Source organism: Cibotium barometz, chromosome 38, assembly GCF_041138505.1.
Source record: "Cibotium barometz isolate CiBa-2024 chromosome 38, ASM4113850v1, whole genome shotgun sequence".
Lineage (NCBI taxonomy): Eukaryota > Viridiplantae > Streptophyta > Polypodiopsida > Cyatheales > Cibotiaceae > Cibotium > Cibotium barometz.
Window position 1 is genome coordinate 4,528,496 of NC_141083.1, and position 26,882 is coordinate 4,555,377.

The 26,882-nt window shown below is 38.5% G+C and overlaps 1 protein-coding gene across 1 annotated transcript; it reads right to left on the reverse strand.

The window, feature by feature from the left end:
- Window positions 1-1,195: 1,195 nt before the first annotated feature.
- Window positions 1,196-1,921, reverse strand: LOC147616264 (copper transport protein ATX1-like). The gene is made up of 3 exons (XM_086777052.1): window positions 1,835-1,921; window positions 1,652-1,727; window positions 1,196-1,495 (listed from the first exon to the last, which is right to left on the reverse strand). The coding sequence occupies exons 1-3, from the start codon at window positions 1,850-1,852 to the stop codon at window positions 1,356-1,358; spliced, it is 234 nt and encodes a 77-aa protein (XP_086633178.1). The 5' UTR covers window positions 1,853-1,921; the 3' UTR covers window positions 1,196-1,355.
- Between the last annotated feature and the right edge of the window lie 24,961 nt (window positions 1,922-26,882).

Here is a 26,882-nt window from a genome sequence, read left to right on the forward strand (position 1 = left end):
GGCACGTTTAGGACATATAAAATTAGGGATGACTGGAACTAAGAGTTGGATTTAATGCTTATGTGTTGTTGTGTACTTTTAGCATGTGTTGCTAATTTGTAATGTGTTTGAATAGACAACCTGTGTAGGTTGGTGAGAGATTGACGAGCTTTGTGCTCATAAGCCGAAATGGCTCGGACGTGACGACGGTGATATGGCTTGAGCTATTATCGAAATGGTTCTCATTTTTTGTATTTTGGCCATAGCATCTACTATGAGATTTTGCATTGTTGTTGACCGCCCACTTTTGATGTACTTGGGCATGGACCTATTGAGCCACCCACTTTTGTTCTCCTTTTGGGCATGGACTTATTGATTTTTGTTGCATGTGAATTAGCCAGCCCCTCGGGTTCTTTATGTAATTTTCCTTTAGTGGTTTAGATAGGAAGAATTTATCTAAGCTTGTGTTAAAAGCAACCCCCATTTTTGTAACGGGCAAGCCCATGTGTAAGCGTGCATCTATTTTTGGCTTATGGCTATTTCCATTAATAAAGCATAAATACTCTATAAGTGGGAGGAGGCGGACACTTCTTGAGGGGGAAATAGATTGCACCCAATACTCTCTCATGTGTTTATTTTATTTATGGTTTTATGCTATCTTGCTCATGGTAGTAATTGAAGTTTATATTTTAATCCGTGTGTCTCTCCAAGCCTTCCAAATTCTTGTAAACCATAATCTCACCAATCATGCCACTGGCATAAGTATGGAAGCTATCACCCAAATGGTTCATCAATGTTCGTAGCACATATATATGTATGTATGTAGATGGGTCGTCAATGTGAACGTACATGGGTCATATGTATGCATGTCAATGTTCATAGATGGGTCGTCAATGTATGTATGTATGTATGTTCGTAGACGGGTTGTCAATGTTCGTCAATGTATGTATGTATGTATACACATATATACATATATATGTATACGTATGTATATATATGCACGTATACATACATATATATGTGTGTGTGTATATATATGTATGTATGTATGTATATGTGTCATCACATGTAAGTTTCATATTTATAGTATATTTATTGTTGAGTGATTTGATTTGTTGTTTGTTTGCATGAAACACTCAGGCGTATGCATGCACAGCTCTGTAGTGGCATTAAACACCCAAGTGGAAGCCGCCATCCCACATCAAACTCATTGTGGTTTCAAACTTTCAAACATGCCCGGAGTAATTAATATTATCCAACATCATTAACCAAGACATGGAGGCATCTATCCATGTTAGCTATACAAGGCCATAAATAGTCGAACTGATTTTGATGTCATTGAATAGCAAGCATATATAGTCAATCTTTGAAGCTAATTAAGCCTGAGTTTCCTGCTTTGGCCAGAATGAAGTCGCTTTCCCTGTTTTGGAGACGGAGGTTAACACGTCCTCGGGCTTCACATTGCCTTTCACAGTCACCTTTTGCTCTTTCAAATCTATGTCATAACTTTGTACACCTGCAGCATGCAAGGCAGCGGTTTGCATCACGTAGGCACGCACACTTGTGTGAAAGATGTAATCATGGCTTAAACAGGTACAAGCATCTCTTAATTATCTTTGGTTTTAGGGACCTGATCACAGACAGTGAATAAAATGAAAAGCGAGCAGCTTACCTTCCATTTTGCCAAGAACTCTTTTTACAGCTCCCACACAACCTTGGCAACTCATTGCCACTTTCAATTCCACGGTCTGCGAGCAAGAAAATTCATGTACATAAGAAGAAGAAGGAAAAGCAAGAAAAATCCGCCAACATACAGAAGAACAATTACGTGATATTGATGCAGAACTAAGGATACCTGAGAAGCGGCGGCCATGGTTGATCGATTTGCAGCCAGCAGCTGAAGAAGTTGAGGGTGGAGAGAAGGCTGAGAAGACACCAATGTGGAAACAAGGGGGGGGAGGGGGGTTGTCATTATATATTACAATAATTATTATAATTATTATTATTATTTCAATTTTACCTGGTCAAAGGTCCTACCTCTCTACATTACGTCATGCTTGACGACGTACGGCTAGAAGAAGTCAAAGTAGAACCATCCAAAAATAACTTTTAAAAAAACAAAAGCTAAATATCTCCTCGTCGTTTTTCCTTTTTTCAAGACAAGTTCAAACTCTAGCTGTTTTTTTTTTAATTTCAACTGATCCGAAATACATTCAAAGGCCCCCGTTCCTTCCATCTTTTGACAAATCCACCTGATCTTGAGGGGATAAGGAAAAATGCTTGCTCCAATTTTATCTTTTAAAAAAAAATCGGAACGAGTTGTGAGTTGTTTAAACTAGTAATTTATTTAGATGAAATTATCAATAAAATCCTTGTTCAAATTTTCCTTTTCTTTCAACGAACGATTCATGCCAGGATCATTCAACAAAAAAGATCCCCACTGTTGGTGCCTTTGAACCTTCATCCACTTTTCCAAATACTAACAAAGATGTAGGTGGCATGTTCCATCACGGAACCTGGAGTTTTATTATATAGTTAATGCACACCATTTATTCCAACCTTGGTATAAATTAAAGTTTCAATTCTTTGTTTTCTAAGGCTTACATTATTTTATATCAATAGCATGATCTATCAATTGTTTTGAAAAAATACTCACAAATTGGTTTGAAGTTTACATCCACTTTTTTAAATAATAACAATAATACACCTAACATGTTCCCCTCACATGGAACCTGGAGTTTTATTATATAGCTAATGCACTTATTCCAACCTTGGTATAAATTAAAGTTCTAGTTCTTTGTTTTCTTTTATTTATTTCAAACCAAAAAAATCTAGCATGATCTCTTAATTGGTTTGAAAAAAAAAACTAACAAATTGGTTTGAAGCTTACATCCCCTGACATGTTTCCCTCACAGAACCTAGAGTTTTATTATATAGTTAATGCACACCATTTACCTTAGTGTAAATTAAAGTTTCAATTCTTTGTTTTCAAAGTCTTACATTTTACTTTTTTCAAACCAAAAAAAATCTAGCATGATCTTTGAAATTGCTTTGAAAAAAAATACTAACAAATTGGTTTGAAGTTTTAAATTCCATCCACTTTTCCAAATACTAGCTAAAATACGCGTGAAATGGTCCAATTGACCAATTTGTCTACAATATGCATATTGGTAGAGTCTTTATTAAAAACATCCAATTGTTCAATTGTTATTTGTTTATAATATGCAAATTGGTAGAGTCTTTATTAAAAAAATCCAATTGTAATTTGTGCTTTAACCAAACCATCCACCAATAGTAAAATGTATAGGTCATGTTAGAAGAGTTTGAGAGGGTATAGTTCGAAAGAGACAAGAGTGTCATAGTTAAAGTGGGAAAGTGCACCTATTTGCTTCCCCCAACAGATTATCATTTATTTGCATGAACAATAGAGGTGAAGATAATATGGTCAACATGGATTGTGGGAAGTAGACACACAAAAAGATAACCCTACTCCAACTTATGCCGGTAGCAAAAACTTTGTATATATGAATGAACTCTAGAGACGTGTTCTTGTGCCATACATAGGTATATGCTCTAGAGATTTGAACTTGTCACCAATATTAACGAATGACCTCTTGTTTAAGTTTCACACACAACTACAGATGGGTAATCAATATGCACTCTAGAGATTTGAACTTATAGTCTTGTCGCCAATATTTGTGTAGTGAATGAGCTCTGGTGGATACTTGTGCAAGTGCCACATATACAGGTATAGAGGGATAATTTGAATGTGCTCTAGAGATTTGATTTTACGGTCTTATCACAAATATTTGTGTAATGAAGGAGCTCTAGATACTTGTGTAAGTGCCACATATAGATAAAGAGGGGTAATCTCTATGTGCTCTAGAGATTTGGACTTGTCGCCAATATTTGTGTGTAATGAATGAGCTCTAGATATCTACTTGTGCAAGTGCTTCATACATGTATAGAGGGGTAATTTATATGTTCTCTAGAGATTTGAACTTAAGGTCAAAAATTAGGATAGTGAATGATCTCTATAGACATGTTCTACTTGTGCACATAGGTAACGAGGGTATTTAGTAGGTGCTCTAGAGATTTAGATTTGTGGCTCAAACTTGGAATGAGCTCTAGAGACTTGCATAATTAGTGGTTAGATAGGAAAAAATTAGCTTAATTTTTGGTTAAAGCAACCCCTACTTTTGTAAAAGGGCAAGCCCATGCATAAGCGTGCATCTATTTCACTAAGCCCATGCATAAGCGTGCATCTATTTCACTAAGTCCATGCCTAAATATAACAAAGGAGGGTAGCCAACTATGATACAAAATCTCGTAGTAAATACTATGGCCAATTACTAAAAATGAGACAAACCCTTCCCAGTAATTACTCACGCCACTTCACCGCCATCACGTCCCAACCATTCCGGCTTACAACCAGCACAAAGCCCGTCAATCTCACCAACCTACACAAGGTTGTCCAGTCAAACACATTCACATTAGCAACACATGCAAAAGTTACACAATAGCACATAAGCATTAAATCCAACACTTAGTTCCAACCATCCCTAATCTCATGTGTCCTACACATGGAATATTCAGAATCACCCACGTGCCATGCTATGAACATAGTGGTAATTAGGTGTCCCCAATTAATCATGGAAGAACGGACGCGGACAAGCCGTGACAAAAAACATGTGCTAATACCATACACACATAAATCAAGTTACTCTAGAGAATTGAACTTGTTCAAGTGCCACACATAGGTGTAGAGTTTAGTTATATGCTCTAGAGAATTGGGACACACACATGTAGAGGTTAGTTAGGAAGGTTCTAGGTATGAAATTTAACTCTATAGACGTGGGAATGATCCTTGATGAGTTAAGTTCGCATCAGACCTAAGCCATTTATAAAGATCCCAAAGCTTAAAGGATGCTACCTAAATTACGTAGCCTTCCTACTGACATGTTCCTTGAAGAGAGTTCCTTGAAGAGAGTGATGGTCTAAGTTACCTTAGCCAAGTCAATTAAGAAATTATTGATGGGAGAGTAGAGATAGAATCTTTTTATATAACCTGAAAGATTGATGTGATGAAATTGTTAGAATATAATACCTAAATTAGTTCCTTGATCTCTAATGATGACAGGCCTAATCTCAACCCACTCTAAGGGAAATCGAATAAAAGGAAATAGTATCCAACGAAGTAGATAAAGAAAACCCTAGTTGTGAAGTATTTTGAGGAAAAGAGATGTGGATATGTCCTTGAAATATTTGTTCTTGAAGATGCTTTTGAGTATGGCTTACTTATCATGATTGTGGAATAAGCGGAAGTGTTAATGGTTTAACATGCTACCTCACAACCACGAGAGAGAAGAAAGAAGAGAGTGCTTGCCAGGGTCGAATCCATTGATTTGCACTTGGCCAACCTTATGAGGGTTAATTCTGCGATGTGAGGCCACTAGGGGCTCACTCTACACTCGCTCTGTGTCACCCAAAGAGAGATCCAAGTAAGCTAGGTAGGAGCAAGAGGGAAGGAGCTATGGAGAGCTCAACCTATACCTCATGCCAATCGTATGCAAACAAGACAAGATGGAGAGCAATGAGAAGGGAGAGAAGGAGAGAATGGAGAGCAACACCATTCCTTCACATACACCAACAATCATAAGCATGCAAGCATCACAAGTAAGCAAACTACCATAAGCTCAAGAGAGTGAGAGAGAGAGAAGGCAAAACTCAATTGAGACAAATGGGATTGCCCCTTTTCATATTCCATAAAATTTCTTATATACATGAGCTCACTTTTTACAATGGCCGGCCACCCAATTACAAATGGGGGCCCAAAAACTAGTCTTCCTAGTTTAACTCTAGCTCTATGTAAATCAATTCCTTATGATCGGCATTACACAAGTCGTAATCTCGGTCATTCCTTGTCTCATTTACAATTGGTGCTTAGTGCGGTTACAAAAAGATGGATTACAAAGGTAATGTGGTAGCTACGCGAAAGGTCATGTTAACCAGAGTGGTTAACATACACTCTCCTGACTCCAGGTTCGTCCTTGGGAACTGGTCAAAAAAAGCTATCTGTAGTAGATAGAGTATGTGCAGATGAAGTCCCATCTCAAGGTAGGAGCGGGAGGGGCTCGATGGAAGATGCGGTAGCTCATCCAGAATGTTGTCTCCATCATGTCTTCGAAAGTCTGGAGGCACCAAGCAAGCATCCACATGATACATTCGTAGTAGCTGAATAGCCGCTTGAGTGTGGGCCTTTTGTTGATTTCAAAGGTAAGGCCCTGGGCTCCCTCAAAGTAGTGGTCCCATGTCGGGAAGGACTCCGGCAAATTGATGATATGGTTGAAGAAGTGGATGGTTGTAATCATTGTTTTGTCTGGGACCTGGTGGTAAACGGGGATGATGGATGAAATCGTTGAAGCGCATGACCATGGTTTCTTCTATACATGGGTTTTGCGGTGAGCGGGGGCACAAACCAAGGGAAGTTGAATTGAAACTTCGGGTTCTTTTATTGTTCGGCGTGGAAGGTTTTCTAGGCTCACCGTCTGTGGATGGGGAGGTAATCCGGGCTGATCTCAATGCGCGGGGTGCGTTGCAATAAACCTTCCAAGTAAAGGGCCTCTTAATAATAAGGAAGGTTCATTGCCAGGCTGGCTGCTCTCCCATGAGATCTAAGGTGATGGGACGAGCAGCGGCAAGTGGCCAGTGGTAGCCACAGCGGGTTCAGGGTGGGTGATCTCGCCTCCATGTCGTGTGCTTGGCATCAATGTATGTGCGGAGGACATGGAGGTCGAGGTGGTCAGTGATGCGAGTGATGGGGTGATGCTGCAGCTATGGACCAAGCAGGATGGCGATGGCCTACTCAAACTACATGCGATCCAAGGGATCACGCCAATTCCACGGGTTTAGGGTCGACTTCCTCGTGCTCAGATGGTGGTGGTGGTGGTGGCGAGATCTCCCCTTCTTTGAGTGGTGGATTGGTGGGTGGCAGAGCTAGCGAGGGTGGAGGGGGTGTCGATGACAGAGGTCAGGTGGTCAGGATCGCGTTGAGGAATGGTGGGTGGAGGGGATATCCTTGAATGCTGTGAGTATTCCTAAGTTAAGGGATAGTGAAGGCGGTGAGGGGGGTGTGGATGATGGGGGTGGAGTGGGAAAGTGAAGGGGGGGAGAAGAAGTTGGGGCACCAAAAAGTGGAAGTGGGGAGGTGTTTGAGGGGGGTGATGGGGGTGGGGGTTGTGTGTGAGGAGATGCCGATGAGGGTCCTGATGGTGGAGGGGTGGTGAAGAGGCTTGTGGGCTCGAAGGTGGAAAGTTGTCGTTCCCATCTATGCCATCATCGTTGTCATGGGGGGGCAAGGCCAGCTGTAATGGCATCCTGAGGACCGTGGGCCTAAAAGAAAGTAACTGGCTGACATCTAAAATTCATTAGCACAAAGGTGTGGCGGTAGGTGGTTCCCAGAATCCTAATTTTAAGATCCTTTAATAGACCAATGGGTCTAGCCGTGGCTCCATCAATGAGTTTAGCTAACAATCGGGTGTTGTCCTCCAAGGTAGGTGCTCCCCATTTTTCCTAGCATTGTTTGGTCACAATGCTCACTTCGGCTCCTCCATCCAAGATTGCAGTAGCTTGGTGGCTGTCGAAAGCTATCGGCAAGGCTGCATTAAGTTTTCGCCTTCAAAGTATTGTCCCTGAGCTTATTCACTCGAACGGTAGGAGTCCCTTTTACCTTAAGAGTTATGTGGAATTCTTCTCCCTTAGATTCATCAGAGCTATTAGGCTCCATGGTTTTGTGCATGCATGCCCTGAGACGTCCTTTCATCCAGTCTTTCAAGTCGTTCCATAGGCTTGGGTTACCTTGGAGCAAGGTGCTGATTGGGATATGGACCTAAGAAGAGAGGAACAAAGAGAGACCTGCAATGTCTCTTGGAGCGGAGGCAGTCCTATGAGGAAGGTTGGGTCTACTTTGCCTCAGGCTTTTTGAGGTGTACAGAATGGGAACATGGATTTCTGCATTAGTTCCCTTATGATGTTCATCTCCCAAGTCTCTAAGATATTCCACCACCTTGCCCTTCAGTTGGGGGGTGGCTTCTTCTTCTATTAGCTCTTGCGGGAGTGGTTGGTCTAGAAGCTCGCAAGGATAAACCTGAGCATCATGCACAAGTCTCTGGTTTGAGACTGACGATCATGGTTCAAGGTAGGCAATAGGAGTATCAGCTTTCATCTGAGCGTGGCACTCACGAACTAACTCTTGGATGCTAGGAGCCTCTCTTTTTCCTCGATAGGATTTGGATATTCCTTAAGCTTTTAAGATAGCTGATGGGGGTCAATGGGTTCCTGGGCACAAGTGACTACGCATAGCATATCTTCTTCTTCAAATGAAGAAGTCAGAGAATGAGTTGTTGTGCCTGAGTCAGAACCACTTTTAATAATCACTCGCCTTTCTCCCTTCTCAACCTTGGTGGCTTTCTTTCTTGAGTGCCGAGTTATTCAAGCTTGTTCAGAGGCTCTTTCTTAGTCCTGGTTTTGAGAGGTTGATTCCTCTGCAGTAGCATGCACCGCAGCCCCTTACTTGTTCTGCAGCCTGGCTATTGCGTTAAGGGGGATTGCTCGAATGAAATCATCTCTAACACTCACTAGGTTAAGGCTAGTATTGGGATAAGCTTTGTCAGCCTTTCCAGTTGATTGTGCAGGGGCTGGCAAAGCCAGCAGTTGCCTGGGGTTTGTGGGTATTACCTGAGGCATAGCTCGAACCAAGGCAGCCTTGTGATAGTAACAGTTAGAGATCTTGTGATTTCCCCATTTTACACAGTACGTACAATAGAGGCTTGGGTGAGGTCTCACATGAGGACATTTGGTTCTTGTATGGTTTTCTCAATAGGTTGGGCACCATACGAGTTCCTTTCTAGGATAAAGATGTGGATTGCTCATACTTTTTTTACTAATAAACCTTGTACATTTTCAACTCTTCATCTTATGTGAAATATGCACCTCCTTTAAAGAACTCCCCTTCCTTACATATGTGTCATAATGGAATCATTTTAATATTGCTCATAGTTTTTTACTAATAAACCTTGTACATTTTCAACTCTTCATCTTATGTGAGCATTTACTCATTTTTGGATACCCAAAATATCTCATATTTTTAATATTGCTCATAGTTTTTTACTAATAAACCTTGTACATTTTCAACTCTTCATCTTATGTGAGCATTTAAGGGACTCCCCTTCCTTACATATGTGTCATAATAAAATCATTATACCCAAAATATCTCATATTTTTAATATTGCACATAGTTTTTTACTAATAAACCTTGTACATTTTCAACTCTTCACCTCATGTGAGCATTTACTCATTTTTGGGTATTTTCTTTTTACAAGTTGGATTTATCTCCTCCCTACACATGGATTGATGCTATTGGTCCATAGGAACCTTAATTGGACCATAGTCTAAAGATTTCTGAAAATCTAGACCCTTAGGCTAAGGTTCTTTATACCTATTTTCAATTAATTCCAATTGCACATTGGAAAATTCTTTTTGAATTTCTGTTTCAGGGGAACTCATCTGAATTAGAAGAGATATTTTTCTATCCAAAAATATTCAAAATCTGAATATTCTCTCTCTAGAATATTTTTCTCTCTCTAGGCTAAAACAGATAGAAACAAGGTCTTTATATTTCTGAAGAGGGATTGATTACAGGGAAAGATACTAGACATCAAAAAGGGGGTGGGGGAGGAATCTTACATTCTACCCCACTTAAAAAATGCGAGATGTCCTCATCTCGCAAACTGGGATAATTTCGCAAGATGCACGAATATGAGACTTAGAGAAAAATTTTAATCAAGATTAACCACCAAGAAACGTCTGAAAGAGAGCAAGATTCAAAATAAGAACAAGATTTAAACTTTATTCATTCTCGGAACTTATACAGTAAAGATAGAAGAACTCTTTACACTTCCATAAGCCCGTCCATCATATGATCACAAAAGCAGTCCTCACAAGCTGCACAAGTATAAGGTAACTCATCTATGGGAATAATTCTGTTGGTTATTGCTGTACCTATCTCAGTGGTATGAGGTGATCTAACAAAAGGACCTCTGAGAGGCAAGCCAAAAACGGGATAAAGGCATATCTTCTCATGAGGAAGAAAACATGCCAGTAAGAAGACCCGCTCAGAAAACCCAAGATGCCTTGATCTCATGACACAGTAATATCGGGGACCCAAACCCAAGGCTTCAATAACCATGGCCAAGCGGACATTGTTACGAAAGTGCTGCTGACCCCAGGGTGTTACCCTAGTTATGTTTTGATAGGTCCGCCATTTGGTTTGCGCTACAGAAGTTCCCAAGTGAGGGAAAAGTGAGCGCTCATACTGCTCTATAAAATCCTTCTTCACAGATTCACTTGCGTCTTGAAGGTGAGGAATCATTATGGATAAAACTAGTTCTTGTTGCCAAGCCATGAAGGAGATTAAGAAAGAAAGGAGATCGATGGAAGTAAGATTACTGTGAGCGACAAGTAAAAGTTACGACTTATATAAAGGAAGGAGCTAGCGTAACTTAGAAGCCAACGATAACTTGCCACTGAAGTTTTATTGTCTTTCCATGATTTGGGTTTGACACATTTTTCTATAGAAGGCATTAAGAATTTTGAGATGAAGAGATAAAAGAAGCTTGTAGGCTAAGTCACCTACTTTCATTGAATTCAGATATAAGGCTCACAATATCTGGGGGATAACTTCATATACTCCCCAAGAGATAAAGAACTTCTTTTGGGCCGTACTCGAATGAAGACCAAAACCTTGATATCCAAAACATCGATTCTCACTTCTGAACTCATTGTTCTGAATCCTTAAAACAGGTGGGACTCTTGAGAAGTATTCTAGAAAAAGGGTCTTCCTTTGTTAAACAGAACTTTCTTTTAGTTTAGAGAGGGAATAATTATAAGATCAGAAAGGGAGATTCTTACTCCTGTATACCTCGAAGGCTGGGGAGGAATCTTACATTCTACCCCACTTAAAAAGTGCGAGATGTCCTCATCTCGCAAGGTAGAGGACAACTCTTTTTCTTAACATCCAATTTTATTTTGGGGTTCCTTATATTCTGGTCAACCCAACAGAACACTGGGATAAATATCCCTTATATAGAACTCATCATTAATATTCAGATCATATCATTCATATCTTTAACATGATAATGGTCCATTAGACCGAAAAATTTCTTTCTGAACATTCCTCCACGGGAATTTCAGTCAAGCAAGTTCTCAATTTGTCATCCCTTAACTTGATCTGCTGATCAAGTGTTAACAGTAACAATTTGACAGCACAACCCACTAATCTCATAGTGATTTGCTGAATTCATTATCATCATTCTAGTTATGAATATCATCACTGGGACTCGTCCCATTCATCCTCATTGTGGTTTTGTTCAGATTTTTATATTTCAACTAATTTCAGAAATCATCATTTTTCAATCAAAATTTTCAATCAGAATCCAATTCAATTCATCAATTCTCAAACAGAATTAAAAATCATATCAACCACATTCGAATTCATCATCTGGATAGCATTAACGCTTATAATTTCAAGTCTTAGATTTACTCGTATATACTGTCAGTAAAGAGCTGCAGTATACTCTCGGTATATACGGGTAGTCACGGCCCTTGGAATTATAAGGTAAATACTATCATGTCTAGGCCTCAAGCAAATCAGGGATTCTATATAATTGCGGCACTTCCATCTGAAGACCCAATTACCAAAATTATGAATTTTTGTTTGAATATCAAATTGTATGAATTATCTCACACAATTATAACCCTTTTGTGTTTCTTGATAAATTTTTGATATATTTGTCTTCTCAGTTGATCTTTATTAACCAATTCGCTCTGATACCAACTGTGAGATCCCTGTTCCCACCGCGCAACGGATTCGGGGTACTAGCAGCGGAAGTAGTACTTCTTGCGCGAGGCAGGGTCCCACACTCGGGGCCTCGTCCACGGATATCCAGACAAAAGACTAATCCGTCGGTTTTTCCAAAACCAGACCCGGAAAAACTTCCCTTATCCGGAAAGCACAGGCGATTCCACCAGGATAATTTTTACTCTAACGTAGTCAAAACTCTTACTGATCAAACAGATCCGACTGCATCTATAAAGATACTTGGTCAGATCAAGGAAGAAACTTGCACTTGGATCATTGGGATCAACGCTTTTTTCCCCACCAAGGAGGCACAGCCGTTGATTCCTATCCATAGAACAATTACTATCCGGGATTTACTTTATCTATCGTAATAACAGAAATTGAGTCTCGATTTACGGATCCATCAGTCCAGCCTAACCCCATCCGATCCCATGGGTTAGCCAACCGCCCAACCACTGTAGTGATGGGATCCAATTTGGAATTTGGTTAGGTTTTGTCCCGGGTACCAAGGAAAAGAGTTCCAAGGCCCCCTAACCGGAATTTCATGCAAACATAAAACTAGCCACACCACTTACACACCCAATATGAAAATTGCCTTTTTCTTAGCATCAGCTAACTTTAAAACAATCCTTTAATGAAACCATAGTACCACTGATCACAATCTCCCAATTTATCCAGTTGATTCATAATTTCCCATCATTCCTTCATCAGAGTATCTATGGCATCATTGGCAACTAGAACGCTCACCATCTGTCCACACAGGGGCCGTTTCAATAGTTCCTAGCCCATAATACTCAACAATATAATCACTTATCAAGATGGACTCTCGTTGAAGATCAGCAAGATCAACCAACAGATCCATATAAAAGAGCCATGGACTCATCCGTTGAGGACCAGCAAGGTCAGTCAACCAGATCCATGCCCGGTTCCAGAAAACAACTCTTACTCCTTGTTCCAATATCTTCCTCGACGCACGCGTGGGTATCCTGGGCGACCCAGAGCCCGAGCACCGTATGGTCAGCACCCTCTAGGATCCTTCGCAGGTGACCTAGCGCTTCACTCATAGGCCGCTTCCTTGGTCCCTCATCCACCGTACCGGAAGCTCACCATTTTAATCGAACCGAGGCTGGTCAAGACCTCGGCCGACCTTGCTACGCGAGACGTCCTCCATTGACTCTCCGTCAGCAGTTGCAACTTTATCAGTTAGGTCTCCACGACCTTAATCACAAGACGGTCAAAATGCTTTCCCAGCATTCTTGACATAAAACAGCCATTTACAAACAGCATTTACAAACAGTTTACAAATACAATTTCTATATTAACTCTCATTTTTCCACATTATCCCTCATACAATCCACATTACTTATTCCACATTTCACTTATATGTGTACTCATCCAATCATACCATTTTCCATCTCTTCACTTCAGATTCCTTCACATCACATATCATATATTCACATCCATATCCACATCCATACATCCACAGCCACATCCACATTCACATCCATACATCCACATCTACATGCTTAACTCCATTTTCACATCCTCATTTATACATCCACATCCCATATCCACATTCATACATACACATCCATATCCACATCCATATCCGCATTCATACATACACATCCATATCCACATCCACATGCATACATTCATTATCACGTCCTCATTCATACATCCACATCCACATACATACATACATACATCCACATCCACATCCACATTCCCATTCACATCTATACATCCATATCTACATGCACATTTCATCCATACATCCACATCTATATCCTCATTCACATCCATACATCCACATTCATGCATCCACATCTACATGCTTATCTCCATTTTCACATCCTCATTTATACATCCACATCCCATATCCACATTCATACATACGCATCCATATCCACATCCACATGCATACATATATCCACATCCACATTCCCATTCACATATATACATCCATATCTACATGCACATTCACATCCATACATCCACATCTATATGCTCATTCACATCCATACATCCACATTCATGCATCCACATCTACATGCATACATCCATACATCCACATCCACATTTACATCCATGCATCCACATCTACATGCTTAACTCCATGTTCACATCCTCATTTATACATCCACATCCCATATCCACATTCATACATACGCATCCATATCCACATCCACATGCATACATATATCCACATCCACATTTCCATTCACATATATACATCCATATCTACATGCACATTCACATCCATACATCCACATCTATATGCTCATTCACATCCATACATCCACATTCATGCATCCACATCTACATGCATACATCCATACATCCACATCCACATCCACATTCACATCCATACATCCACATTCATACATCCACATCCACATCCATACATCCACATCTACAAGCTTATCTCCATTTTCACATCCTCATTTATACATCCACATCCCATATCCACATTCATACATACACATCCATATCCACATCCACATGCATCTTATCATATTTTATCACTTCCCATATCTTTTATGCATACCTCTATGCATGCAATTCAATTATGCTAAAAGTAACACTTTTATAATAAAATATTCAACTTTTATGCATACCTCTATGCATGAAATCCAATATGATAAAAGTAACACTTTTGGTATAAAAAAATTATCCTTTATGCATACTTCTATGCATGAAAATTAAAATGATAAAAGTAACACTTTTGATATAAAAAAAATTATCCTTTATGCATGATATTAAAATTCAATTTCTCCATGATTATAATGAAATTCTTTCAATTAATCTAGGATGATAATTCCTAGAATATGGTAGGAAGTCCTCTTTTTATGCTTTGAATGAAATTATTTTATGCATAATTTTTATAAAAATTTTGCCATAGCTCCGCTGCTATGACTGATAAATCTCAATTTTTTCTAAGGGATAAAGCTTATCATTAAGGAAATAATTAAAATGATCTCTAATTGGATCATTAATCTATAATGGATTGAATCATCAATATGCATAAATTAAAAGCATAGAAAAAAGCCATTAATTTGGCCTCAAGCATAGCTTAATCTTGGATTAAGGAAAAGCTTTATGAAAAGCTTCATTTGGATTGAGAATGGGTCATGAGTATGACCATTTCTTGAGTGAGAGAGAGAAATTACATAAAAACCATTAGAATTTAAACATAAATAAAAATTAACTTCAATAGCATTTATTAAATTATGTAACTCTTCACTACTATTCACCAATTAACTTTAATAGCATTTAAAAAACCATACCAATTAAGCTTCTCAAGCTTGAGAGGGGTTGAGAAGAGAGAAACATCGAGAAATTATAGAAAAGATCAATATTCACTAATTACCTTACAAATTGCTTGATTCTTTGTTCACGGTAGAGGCCCCCAACCAATCAATTGGTTAAGTATGTTGATGGAGCCACTAATGGGGATTGAAGAAAGAGGGAAGATCCAAAAACTAGTGAATTATTAAATGAATTCACAGTTCTTGGCTTAGGTGGAGTAGAGTAACGATGCATAAACACTATATATTTTTCAACAAGGGGGAGGCTTCTATTTATAGGAAAAATTGAGCTCCTAACCAAACAAACTGATTCTAGAATTTTCTAAATCAGTTTGGTCAATATTTGACCATTTTTAGGTCAGTTAAGCTAACTTTTTGGAACTAGACTTGAATGAGGAGAGAGGAGAGATGAAATATCTCAATTTTTATGAGTTTAAAACTCATTCAAGCATGTGAAATATGCACCTCCTTTAAAGAACTCCCCTTCCTTACATATGTGTCATAATGGAATCATTTTAATATTGCTCATAGTTTTTTTACTAATAAACCTTGTACATTTTCAACTCTTCATCTTATGTGAAATATGCACCTCCTTTAAAGAACTCCCCTTCCTTACATATGTGTCATAATGGAATCATTTTAATATTGCTCATAGTTTTTTACTAATAAACCTTATACATTTTCAACTCTTCATCTTATGTGAGCATTTACTCATTTTTGGATACCCAAAATATCTCATATTTTTAATATTGCTCATAGTTTTTTACTAATAAACCTTGTACATTTTCAACTCTTCATCTTATGTGAGCATTTAAGGGACTCCCCTTCCTTACATATGTGTCATAATAAAATCATTATACCCAAAATATCTCATATTTTTAATATTGCACATAGTTTTTTACTAATAAACCTTGTACATTTTCAACTCTTCACCTCATGTGAGCATTTACTCATTTTTGGGTATTTTCTTTTTACAAGTTGGATTTATCTCCTCCCTACACATGGATTGATGCTATTGGTCCATAGGAACCTTAATTGGACCATAGTCTAAAGATTTCTGAAAATCTAGACCCTTAGGCTAAGGTTCTTTATACCTATTTTCAATTAATTCCAATTGCACATTCGAAAATTCTTTTTGAATTTCTGTTTCAGGGGAACTCATCTGAATTAGAAGAGATATTTTTCTATCCAAAAATATTCAAAATCTGAATATTCTCTCTCTAGAATATTTTTCTCTCTCTAGGCTAAAACAGATAGAAACAAGGTCTTTATATTTCTGAAGAGGGATTGATTACAGGGAAAGATACTAGACATCAAAAAGGGGGTGGGGGAGGAATCTTACATTCTACCCCACTTAAAAAATGCGAGATGTCCTCATCTCGCAAACTGGGATAATTTCGCAAGATGCACGAATATGAGACTTAGAGAAAAATTTTAATCAAGATTAACCACCAAGAAACGTCTGAAAGAGAGCAAGATTCAAAATAAGAACAAGATTTAAACTTTATTCATTCTCGGAACTTATACAGTAAAGATAGAAGAACTCTTTACACTTCCATAAGCGCGTCCATCATATGATCACAAAAGCAGTCCTCACAAGCTGCACAAGTATAAGGTAACTCATCTATGGGAATAATTCTGTTGGTTATTGCTGCACCTATCTCAGTGGTATGAGGTGATCTAACAAAAGAAGGCATATCTTCTCATGAGGAAGAAAACATGCCAGTAAGAAGACCCGCTCAGAAAACCCAAGATGCCTTGATCTCATGACACAGTAATATCGGGGACCCAAACCCAAGGCTTCAATAACCATGGCCAAGCGGACATTGTTACGAAAGTGCTGCTGACCCCAGGGTATTACCCTAGTTATGTTTTGATAGGTCCGCCATTTGGTTTGCGCTACAGAAGTTCCCAAGTGAGGGAAAAGTGAGCGCTCATACTGCTCTATAAAATCCTTCTTCACAGATTCACTTGCGTCTTGAAGGTGAGGAATCATTATGGATAAAACTAGTTCTTGTTGCCAAGCCATGAAGGAGATTAAGAAAGAAAGGAGATCGATGGAAGTAAGATTACTGTGAGCGACAAGTAAAAGTTACGACTTATATAAAGGAAGGAGCTAGCGTAACTTAGAAGCCAACGATAACTTGCCACTGAAGTTTTATTGTCTTTCCATGATTTGGGTTTGACACATTTTTCTATAGAAGGCATTAAGAATTTTGAGATGAAGAGATAAAAGAAGCTTGTAGGCTAAGTCACCTACTTTCATTGAATTCAGATATAAGGCTCACAATATCTGGGGGATAACTTCATATACTCCCCAAGAGATAAAGAACTTCTTTTGGGCCGTACTCGAATGAAGACCAAAACCTTGATATCCAAAACATCGATTCTCACTTCTGAACTCATTGTTCTGAATCCTTAAAACAGGTGGGACTCTTGAGAAGTATTCTAGAAAAAGGGTCTTCCTTTGTTAAACAGAACTTTCTTTTAGTTTAGAGAGGGAATAATTATAAGATCAGAAAGGGAGATTCTTACTCCTGTATACCTCGAAGGCTGGGGAGGAATCTTACATTCTACCCCACTTAAAAAGTGCGAGATGTCCTCATCTCGCAAGGTAGAGGACAACTCTTTTTCTTAACATCCAATTTTATTTTGGGGTTCCTTATATTCTGGTCAACCCAACAGAACACTGGGATAAATATCCCTTATATAGAACTCATCATTAATATTCAGATCATATCATTCATATCTTTAACATGATAATGGTCCATTAGACCGAAAAATTTCTTTCTGAACATTCCTCCACGGGAATTTCAGTTAAGCAAGTTCTCAATTTGTCATCCCTTAACTTGATCTGCTGATCAAGTGTTAACAGTAACAATTTGACAGCACAACCCACTAATCTCATAGTGATTTGCTGAATTCATTATCATCATTCTAGTTATGAATATCATCACTGGGACTCGTCCCATTCATCCTCATTGTGGTTTTGTTCAGATTTTTATATTTCAACTAATTTCAGAAATCATCATTTTTCAATCAAAATTTTCAATCAGAATCCAATTCAATTCATCAATTCTCAAACAGAATTAAAAATCATATCAACCACATTCGAATTCATCATCTGGATAGCATTAACGCTTATAATTTCAAGTCTTAGATTTACTCGTATATACTGTCAGTAAAGAGCTGCAGTATACTCTCGGTATATACGGGTAGTCACGGCCCTTGGAATTATAAGGTAAATACTATCATGTCTAGGCCTCAAGCAAATCAGGGATTCTATATAATTGCGGCACTTCCATCTGAAGACCCAATTACCAAAATTATGAATTTTTGTTTGAATATCAAATTGTATGAATTATCTCACACAATTATAACCCTTTTGTGTTTCTTGATAAATTTTTGATATATTTGTCTTCTCAGTTGATCTTTATTAACCAATTCGCTCTGATACCAACTGTGAGATCCCTGTTCCCACCGCGCAACGGATTCGGGGTACTAGCAGCGGAAGTAGTACTTCTTGCGCGAGGCAGGGTCCCACACTCGGGGCCTCGTCCACGGATATCCAGACAAAAGACTAATCCGTCGGTTTTTCCAAAACCAGACCCGGAAAAACTTCCCTTATCCGGAAAGCACAGGCGATTCCACCAGGATAATTTTTACTCTAACGTAGTCAAAACTCTTACTGATCAAACAGATCCGACTGCATCTATAAAGATACTTGGTCAGATCAAGGAAGAAACTTGCACTTGGATCATTGGGATCAACGCTTTTTTCCCCACCAAGGAGGCACAGCCGTTGATTCCTATCCATAGAACAATTACTATCCGGGATTTACTTTATCTATCGTAATAACAGAAATTGAGTCTCGATTTACGGATCCATCAGTCCAGCCTAACCCCATCCGATCCCATGGGTTAGCCAACCGCCCAACCACTGTAGTGATGGGATCCAATTTGGAATTTGGTTAGGTTTTGTCCCGGGTACCAAGGAAAAGAGTTCCAAGGCCCCCTAACCGGAATTTCATGCAAACATAAAACTAGCCACACCACTTACACACCCAATATGAAAATTGCCTTTTTCTTAGCATCAGCTAACTTTAAAACAATCCTTTAATGAAACCATAGTACCACTGATCACAATCTTCCAATTTATCCAGTTGATTCATAATTTCCCATCATTCCTTCATCAGAGTATCTATGGCATCATTGGCAACTAGAACGCTCACCATCTATCCACACAGGGGCCGTTTCAATAGTTCCTAGCCCATAATACTCAACAATATAATCACTTATCAAGATGGACTCTCGTTGAAGATCAGCAAGATCAACCAACAGATCCATATAAAAGAGCCATGGACTCATCCGTTGAGGACCAGCAAGGTCAGTCAACCAGATCCATGCCCGGTTCCAGAAAACAACTCTTACTCCTTGTTCCAATATCTTCCTCGACGCACGCGTGGGTATCCTGGGCGACCCAGAGCCCGAGCACCGTATGGTCAGCACCCTCTAGGATCCTTCGCAGGTGACCTAGCGCTTCACTCATAGGCCGCTTCCTTGGTCCCTCATCCACCGTACCGGAAGCTCACCATTTTAATCGAACCGAGGCTGGTCAAGACCTCGGCCGACCTTGCTACGCGAGACGTCCTCCATTGACTCTCCGTCAGCAGTTGCAACTTTATCAGTTAGGTCTCCACGACCTTAATCACAAGACGGTCAAAATGCTTTCCCAGCATTCTTGACATAAAACAGCCATTTACAAACAGCATTTACAAACAGTTTACAAATACAATTTCTATATTAACTCTCATTTTTCCACATTATCCCTCATACAATCCACATTACTTATTCCACATTTCACTTATATGTGTACTCATCCAATCATACCATTTTCCATCTCTTCACTTCAGATTCCTTCACATCACATATCATATATTCACATCCATATCCACATCCATACATCCACAGCCACATCCACATTCACATCCATACATCCACATCTACATGCTTAACTCCATTTTCACATCCTCATTTATACATCCACATCCCATATCCACATTCATACATACACATCCATATCCACATCCATATCCGCATTCATACATACACATCCATATCCACATCCACATGCATACATTCATTATCACGTCCTCATTCATACATCCACATCCACATACATACATACATACATCCACATCCACATCCACATTCCCATTCACATCTATACATCCATATCTACATGCACATTTCATCCATACATCCACATCTATATCCTCATTCACATCCATACATCCACATTCATGCATCCACATCTACATGCTTATCTCCATTTTCACATCCTCATTTATACATCCACATCCCATATCCACATTCATACATACGCATCCATATCCACATCCACATGCATACATATATCCACATCCACATTCCCATTCACATATATACATCCATATCTACATGCACATTCACATCCATACATCCACATCTATATGCTCATTCACATCCATACATCCACATTCATGCATCCACATCTACATGCATACATCCATACATCCACATCCACATTTACATCCATGCATCCACATCTACATGCTTAACTCCATTTTCACATCCTCATTTATACATCCACATCCCATATCCACATTCATACATACGCATCCATATCCACATCCACATGCATACATATATCCACATCCACATTTCCATTCACATATATACATCCATATCTACATGCACATTCACATCCATACATCCACATCTATATGCTCATTCACATCCATACATCCACATTCATGCATCCACATCTACATGCATACATCCATACATCCACATCCACATCCACATTCACATCCATACATCCACATTCATACATCCACATCCACATCCATACATCCACATTTACAAGCTTATCTCCATTTTCACATCCTCATTTATACATCCACATCCCATATCCACATTCATACATACACATCCATATCCACATCCACATGCATCTTATCATATTTTATCACTTCCCATATCTTTTATGCATACCTCTATGCATGAAATTCAATTATGCTAAAAGTAACACTTTTATAATAAAATATTCAACTTTTATGCATACCTCTATGCATGAAATCCAATATGATAAAAGTAACACTTTTGGTATAAAAAAATTATCCTTTATGCATACTTCTATGCATGAAAATTAAAATGATAAAAGTAACACTTTTGATATAAAAAAAATTATCCTTTATGCATGATATTAAAATTCAATTTCTCCATGATTATAATGAAATTCTTTCAATTAATCTAGGATGATAATTCCTAGAATATGGTAGGAAGTCCTCTTTTTATGCTTTGAATGAAATTATTTTATGCATAATTTTTATAAAAATTTTGCCATAGCTCCGCTGCTATGACTGATAAATCTCAATTTTTTCTAAGGGATAAAGCTTATCATTAAGGAAATAATTAAAATGATCTCTAATTGGATCATTAATCTATAATGGATTGAATCATCAATATGCATAAATTAAAAGCATAGAAAAAAGCCATTAATTTGGCCTCAAGCATAGCTTAATCTTGGATTAAGGAAAAGCTTTATGAAAAGCTTCATTTGGATTGAGAATGGGTCATGAGTATGACCATTTCTTGAGTGAGAGAGAGAAATTACATAAAAACCATTAGAATTTAAACATAAATAAAAATTAACTTCAATAGCATTTATTAAATTATGTAACTCTTCACTACTATTCACCAATTAACTTTAATAGCATTTAAAAAACCATACCAATTAAGCTTCTCAAGCTTGAGAGGGGTTGAGAAGAGAGAAACATCGAGAAATTATAGAAAAGATCAATATTCACTAATTACCTTACAAATTGCTTGATTCTTTGTTCACGGTAGAGGCCCCCAACCAATCAATTGGTTAAGTATGTTGATGGAGCCACTAATGGGGATTGAAGAAAGAGGGAAGATCCAAAAACTAGTGAATTATTAAATGAATTCACAGTTCTTGGCTTAGGTGGAGTAGAGTAACGATGCATAAACACTATATATTTTTCAACAAGGGGGAGGCTTCTATTTATAGGAAAAATTGAGCTCCTAACCAAACAAACTGATTCTAGAATTTTCTAAATCAGTTTGGTCAATATTTGACCATTTTTAGGTCAGTTAAGCTAACTTATTGGAACTAGACTTGAATGAGGAGAGAGGAGAGATGAAATATCTCAATTTTTATGAGTTTAAAACTCATTCAAGCATGTGAAATATGCACCTCCTTTAAAGAACTCCCCTTCCTTACATATGTGTCATAATGGAATCATTTTAATATTGCTCATAGTTTTTTTACTAATAAACCTTGTACATTTTCAACTCTTCATCTTATGTGAAATATGCACCTCCTTTAAAGAACTCCCCTTCCTTACATATGTGTCATAATGGAATCATTTTAATATTGCTCATAGTTTTTTACTAATAAACCTTGTACATTTTCAACTCTTCATCTTATGTGAGCATTTACTCATTTTTGGATACCCAAAATATCTCATATTTTTAATATTGCTCATAGTTTTTTACTAATAAACCTTGTACATTTTCAACTCTTCATCTTATGTGAGCATTTAAGGGACTCCCCTTCCTTACATATGTGTCATAATAAAATCATTATACCCAAAATATCTCATATTTTTAATATTGCACATAGTTTTTTACTAATAAACCTTGTACATTTTCAACTCTTCACCTCATGTGAGCATTTACTCATTTTTGGGTATTTTCTTTTTACAAGTTGGATTTATCTCCTCCCTACACATGGATTGATGCTATTGGTCCATAGGAACCTTAATTGGACCATAGTCTAAAGATTTCTGAAAATCTAGACCCTTAGGCTAAGGTTCTTTATACCTATTTTCAATTAATTCCAATTGCACATTGGAAAATTCTTTTTGAATTTCTGTTTCAGGGGAACTCATCTGAATTAGAAGAGATATTTTTCTATCCAAAAATATTCAAAATCTGAATATTCTCTCTCTAGAATATTTTTCTCTCTCTAGGCTAAAACAGATAGAAACAAGGTCTTTATATTTCTGAAGAGGGATTGATTACAGGGAAAGATACTAGACATCAAAAAGGGGGTGGGGGAGAAATCTTACATTCTACCCCACTTAAAAAATGCGAGATGTCCTCATCTCGCAAACTGGGATAATTTCGCAAGATGCACGAATATGAGACTTAGAGAAAAATTTTAATCAAGATTAACCACCAAGAAACGTCTGAAAGAGAGCAAGATTCAAAATAAGAACAAGATTTAAACTTTATTCATTCTCGGAACTTATACAGTAAAGATAGAAGAACTCTTTACACTTCCATAAGCCCGTCCATCATATGATCACAAAAGCAGTCCTCACAAGCTGCACAAGTATAAGGTAACTCATCTATGGGAATAATTCTGTTGGTTATTGCTGCACCTATCTCAGTGGTATGAGGTGATCTAACAAAAGGACCTCTGAGAGGCAAGCCAAAAACGGGATAAAGGCATATCTTCTCATGAGGAAGAAAACATGCCAGTAAGAAGACGCGCTCAGAAAACCCAAGATGCCTTGATCTCATGACACAGTAATATCGGGGACCCAAACCCAAGGCTTCAATAACCATGGCCAAGCGGACATTGTTACGAAAGTGCTGCTGACCCCAGGGTGTTACCCTAGTTATGTTTTGATAGGTCCGCCATTTGGTTTGCGCTACAGAAGTTCCCAAGTGAGGGAAAAGTGAGCGCTCATACTGCTCTATAAAATCCTTCTTCACAGATTCACTTGTGTCTTGAAGGTGAGGAATCATTATGGATAAAACTAGTTCTTGTTGCCAAGCCATGAAGGAGATTAAGAAAGAAAGGAGATCGATGGAAGTAAGATTACTGTGAGCGACAAGTAAAAGTTACGACTTATATAAAGGAAGGAGCTAGCGTAACTTAGAAGCCAACGATAACTTGCCACTGAAGTTTTATTGTCTTTCCATGATTTGGGTTTGACACATTTTTCTATAGAAGGCATTAAGAATTTTGAGATGAAGAGATAAAAGAAGCTTGTAGGCTAAGTCACCTACTTTCATTGAATTCAGATATAAGGCTCACAATATCTGGGGGATAACTTCATATACTCCCCAAGAGATAAAGAACTTCTTTTGGGCCGTACTCAAATGAAGACCAAAACCTTGATATCCAAAACATCGATTCTCACTTCTGAACTCATTGTTCTGAATCCTTAAAACAGGTGGGACTCTTGAGAAGTATTCTAGAAAAAGGGTCTTCCTTTGTTAAACAGAACTTTCTTTTAGTTTAGAGAGGGAATAATTATAAGATCAGAAAGGGAGATTCTTACTCCTGTATACCTCGAAGGCTGGGGAGGAATCTTACATTCTACCCCACTTAAAAAGTGCGAGATGTCCTCATCTCGCAAGGTAGAGGACAACTCTTTTTCTTAACATCCAATTTTATTTTGGGGTTCCTTATATTCTGGTCAACCCAACAGAACACTGGGATAAATATCCCTTATATAGAACTCATCATTAATATTCAGATCATATCATTCATATCTTTAACATGATAATGGTCCATTAGACCGAAAAATTTCTTTCTGAACATTCCTCCACGGGAATTTCAGTCAAGCAAGTTCTCAATTTGTCATCCCTTAACTTGATCTGCTGATCAAGTGTTAACAGTAACAATTTGACAGCACAACCCACTAATCTCATAGTGATTTGCTGAATTCATTATCATCATTCTAGTTATGAATATCATCACTGGGACTCGTCCCATTCATCCTCATTGTGGTTTTGTTCAGATTTTTATATTTCAACTAATTTCAGAAATCATCATTTTTCAATCAAAATTTTCAATCAGAATCCAATTCAATTCATCAATTCTCAAACAGAATTAAAAATCATATCAACCACATTCGAATTCATCATCTGGATAGCATTAACGCTTATAATTTCAAGTCTTAGATTTACTCGTATATACTGTCAGTAAAGAGCTGCAGTATACTCTCGGTATATACGGGTAGTCACGGCCCTTGGAATTATAAGGTAAATACTATCATGTCTAGGCCTCAAGCAAATCAGGGATTCTATATAATTGCGGCACTTCCATCTGAAGACCCAATTACCAAACTTATGAATTTTTGTTTGAATATCAAATTGTATGAATTATCTCACACAATTATAACCCTTTTGTGTTTCTTGATAAATTTTTGACATATTTGTCTTCTCAGTTGATCTTTATTAACCAATTCGCTCTGATACCAACTGTGAGATCCCTGTTCCCACCGCGCAACGGATTCGGGGTACTAGCAGCGGAAGTAGCACTTCTTGCGCGAGGCAGGGTCCCACACTCGGGGCCTTGTCCACGGATATCCAGACAAAAGACTAATCCGTCGATTTTTCCAAAACCAGACCCGGAAAAACTTCCCTTATCCGGAAAGCACGGGCGATTCCACCAGGATAATTTTTACTCTAACGTAGTCAAAACTCTTACTGATCAAACATATCCGACTGCATCTATAAAGATACTTGGTCAGATCAAGGAAGAAACTTGCACTTGGATCATTGGGATCAACGCTTTTTTTCCCACCAAGGAGGCACAGCCGTTGATTCCTATCCATAGAACAATTACTATCCGGGATTTACTTTATCTATCGTAATAACAGAAATTGAGTCTCGATTTACGGATCCATCAGTCCAGCCTAACCCCATCCGATCCCATGGGTTAGCCAACCGCCCAACCACTGTAGTGATGGGATCCAATTTGGAATTTGGTTAGGTTTTGTCCCGGGTACCAAGGAAAAGAGTTCCAAGGCCCCCTAGCCGGAATTTCATGCAAACATAAAACTAGCCACACCACTTACACACCCAATATGAAAATTGCCTTTTTCTTAGCATCAGCTAACTTTAAAACAATCCTTTAATAAAACCATAGTACCACTGATCACAATCTCCCAATTTATCCAGTTGATTCATAATTTCCCATCATTCCTTCATCAGAGTATCTATGGCATCATTGGCAACTAGAACGCTCACCATCTGTCCACACAGGGGCCGTTTCAATAGTTCCTAGCCCATAATACTCAACAATATAATCACTTATCAAGATGGACTCTCGTTGAAGATCAGCAAGATCAACCAACAGATCCATATAAAAGAGCCATGGACTCATCCGTTGAGGACCAGCAAGGTCAGTCAACCAGATCCATGCCCGGTTCCAGAAAACAACTCTTACTCCTTGTTCCAATATCTTCCTCGACGCACGCGTGGGTATCCTGGGCGACCCAGAGCCCGAGCACCGTATGGTCAGCACCCTCTAGGATCCTTCGCAGGTGACCTAGCGCTTCACTCATAGGCCGCTTCCTTGGTCCCTCATCCACCGTACCGGAAGCTCACCATTTTAATCGAACCGAGGCTGGTCAAGACCTCGGCCGACCTTGCTACGCGAGACGTCCTCCATTGACTCTCCGTCAGCAGTTGCAACTTTATCAGTTAGGTCTCCACGACCTTAATCACAAGACGGTCAAAATGCTTTCCCAGCATTCTTGACATAAAACAGCCATTTACAAACAGCATTTACAAACAGTTTACAAATACAATTTCTATATTAACTCTCATTTTTCCACATTATCCCTCATACAATCCACATTACTT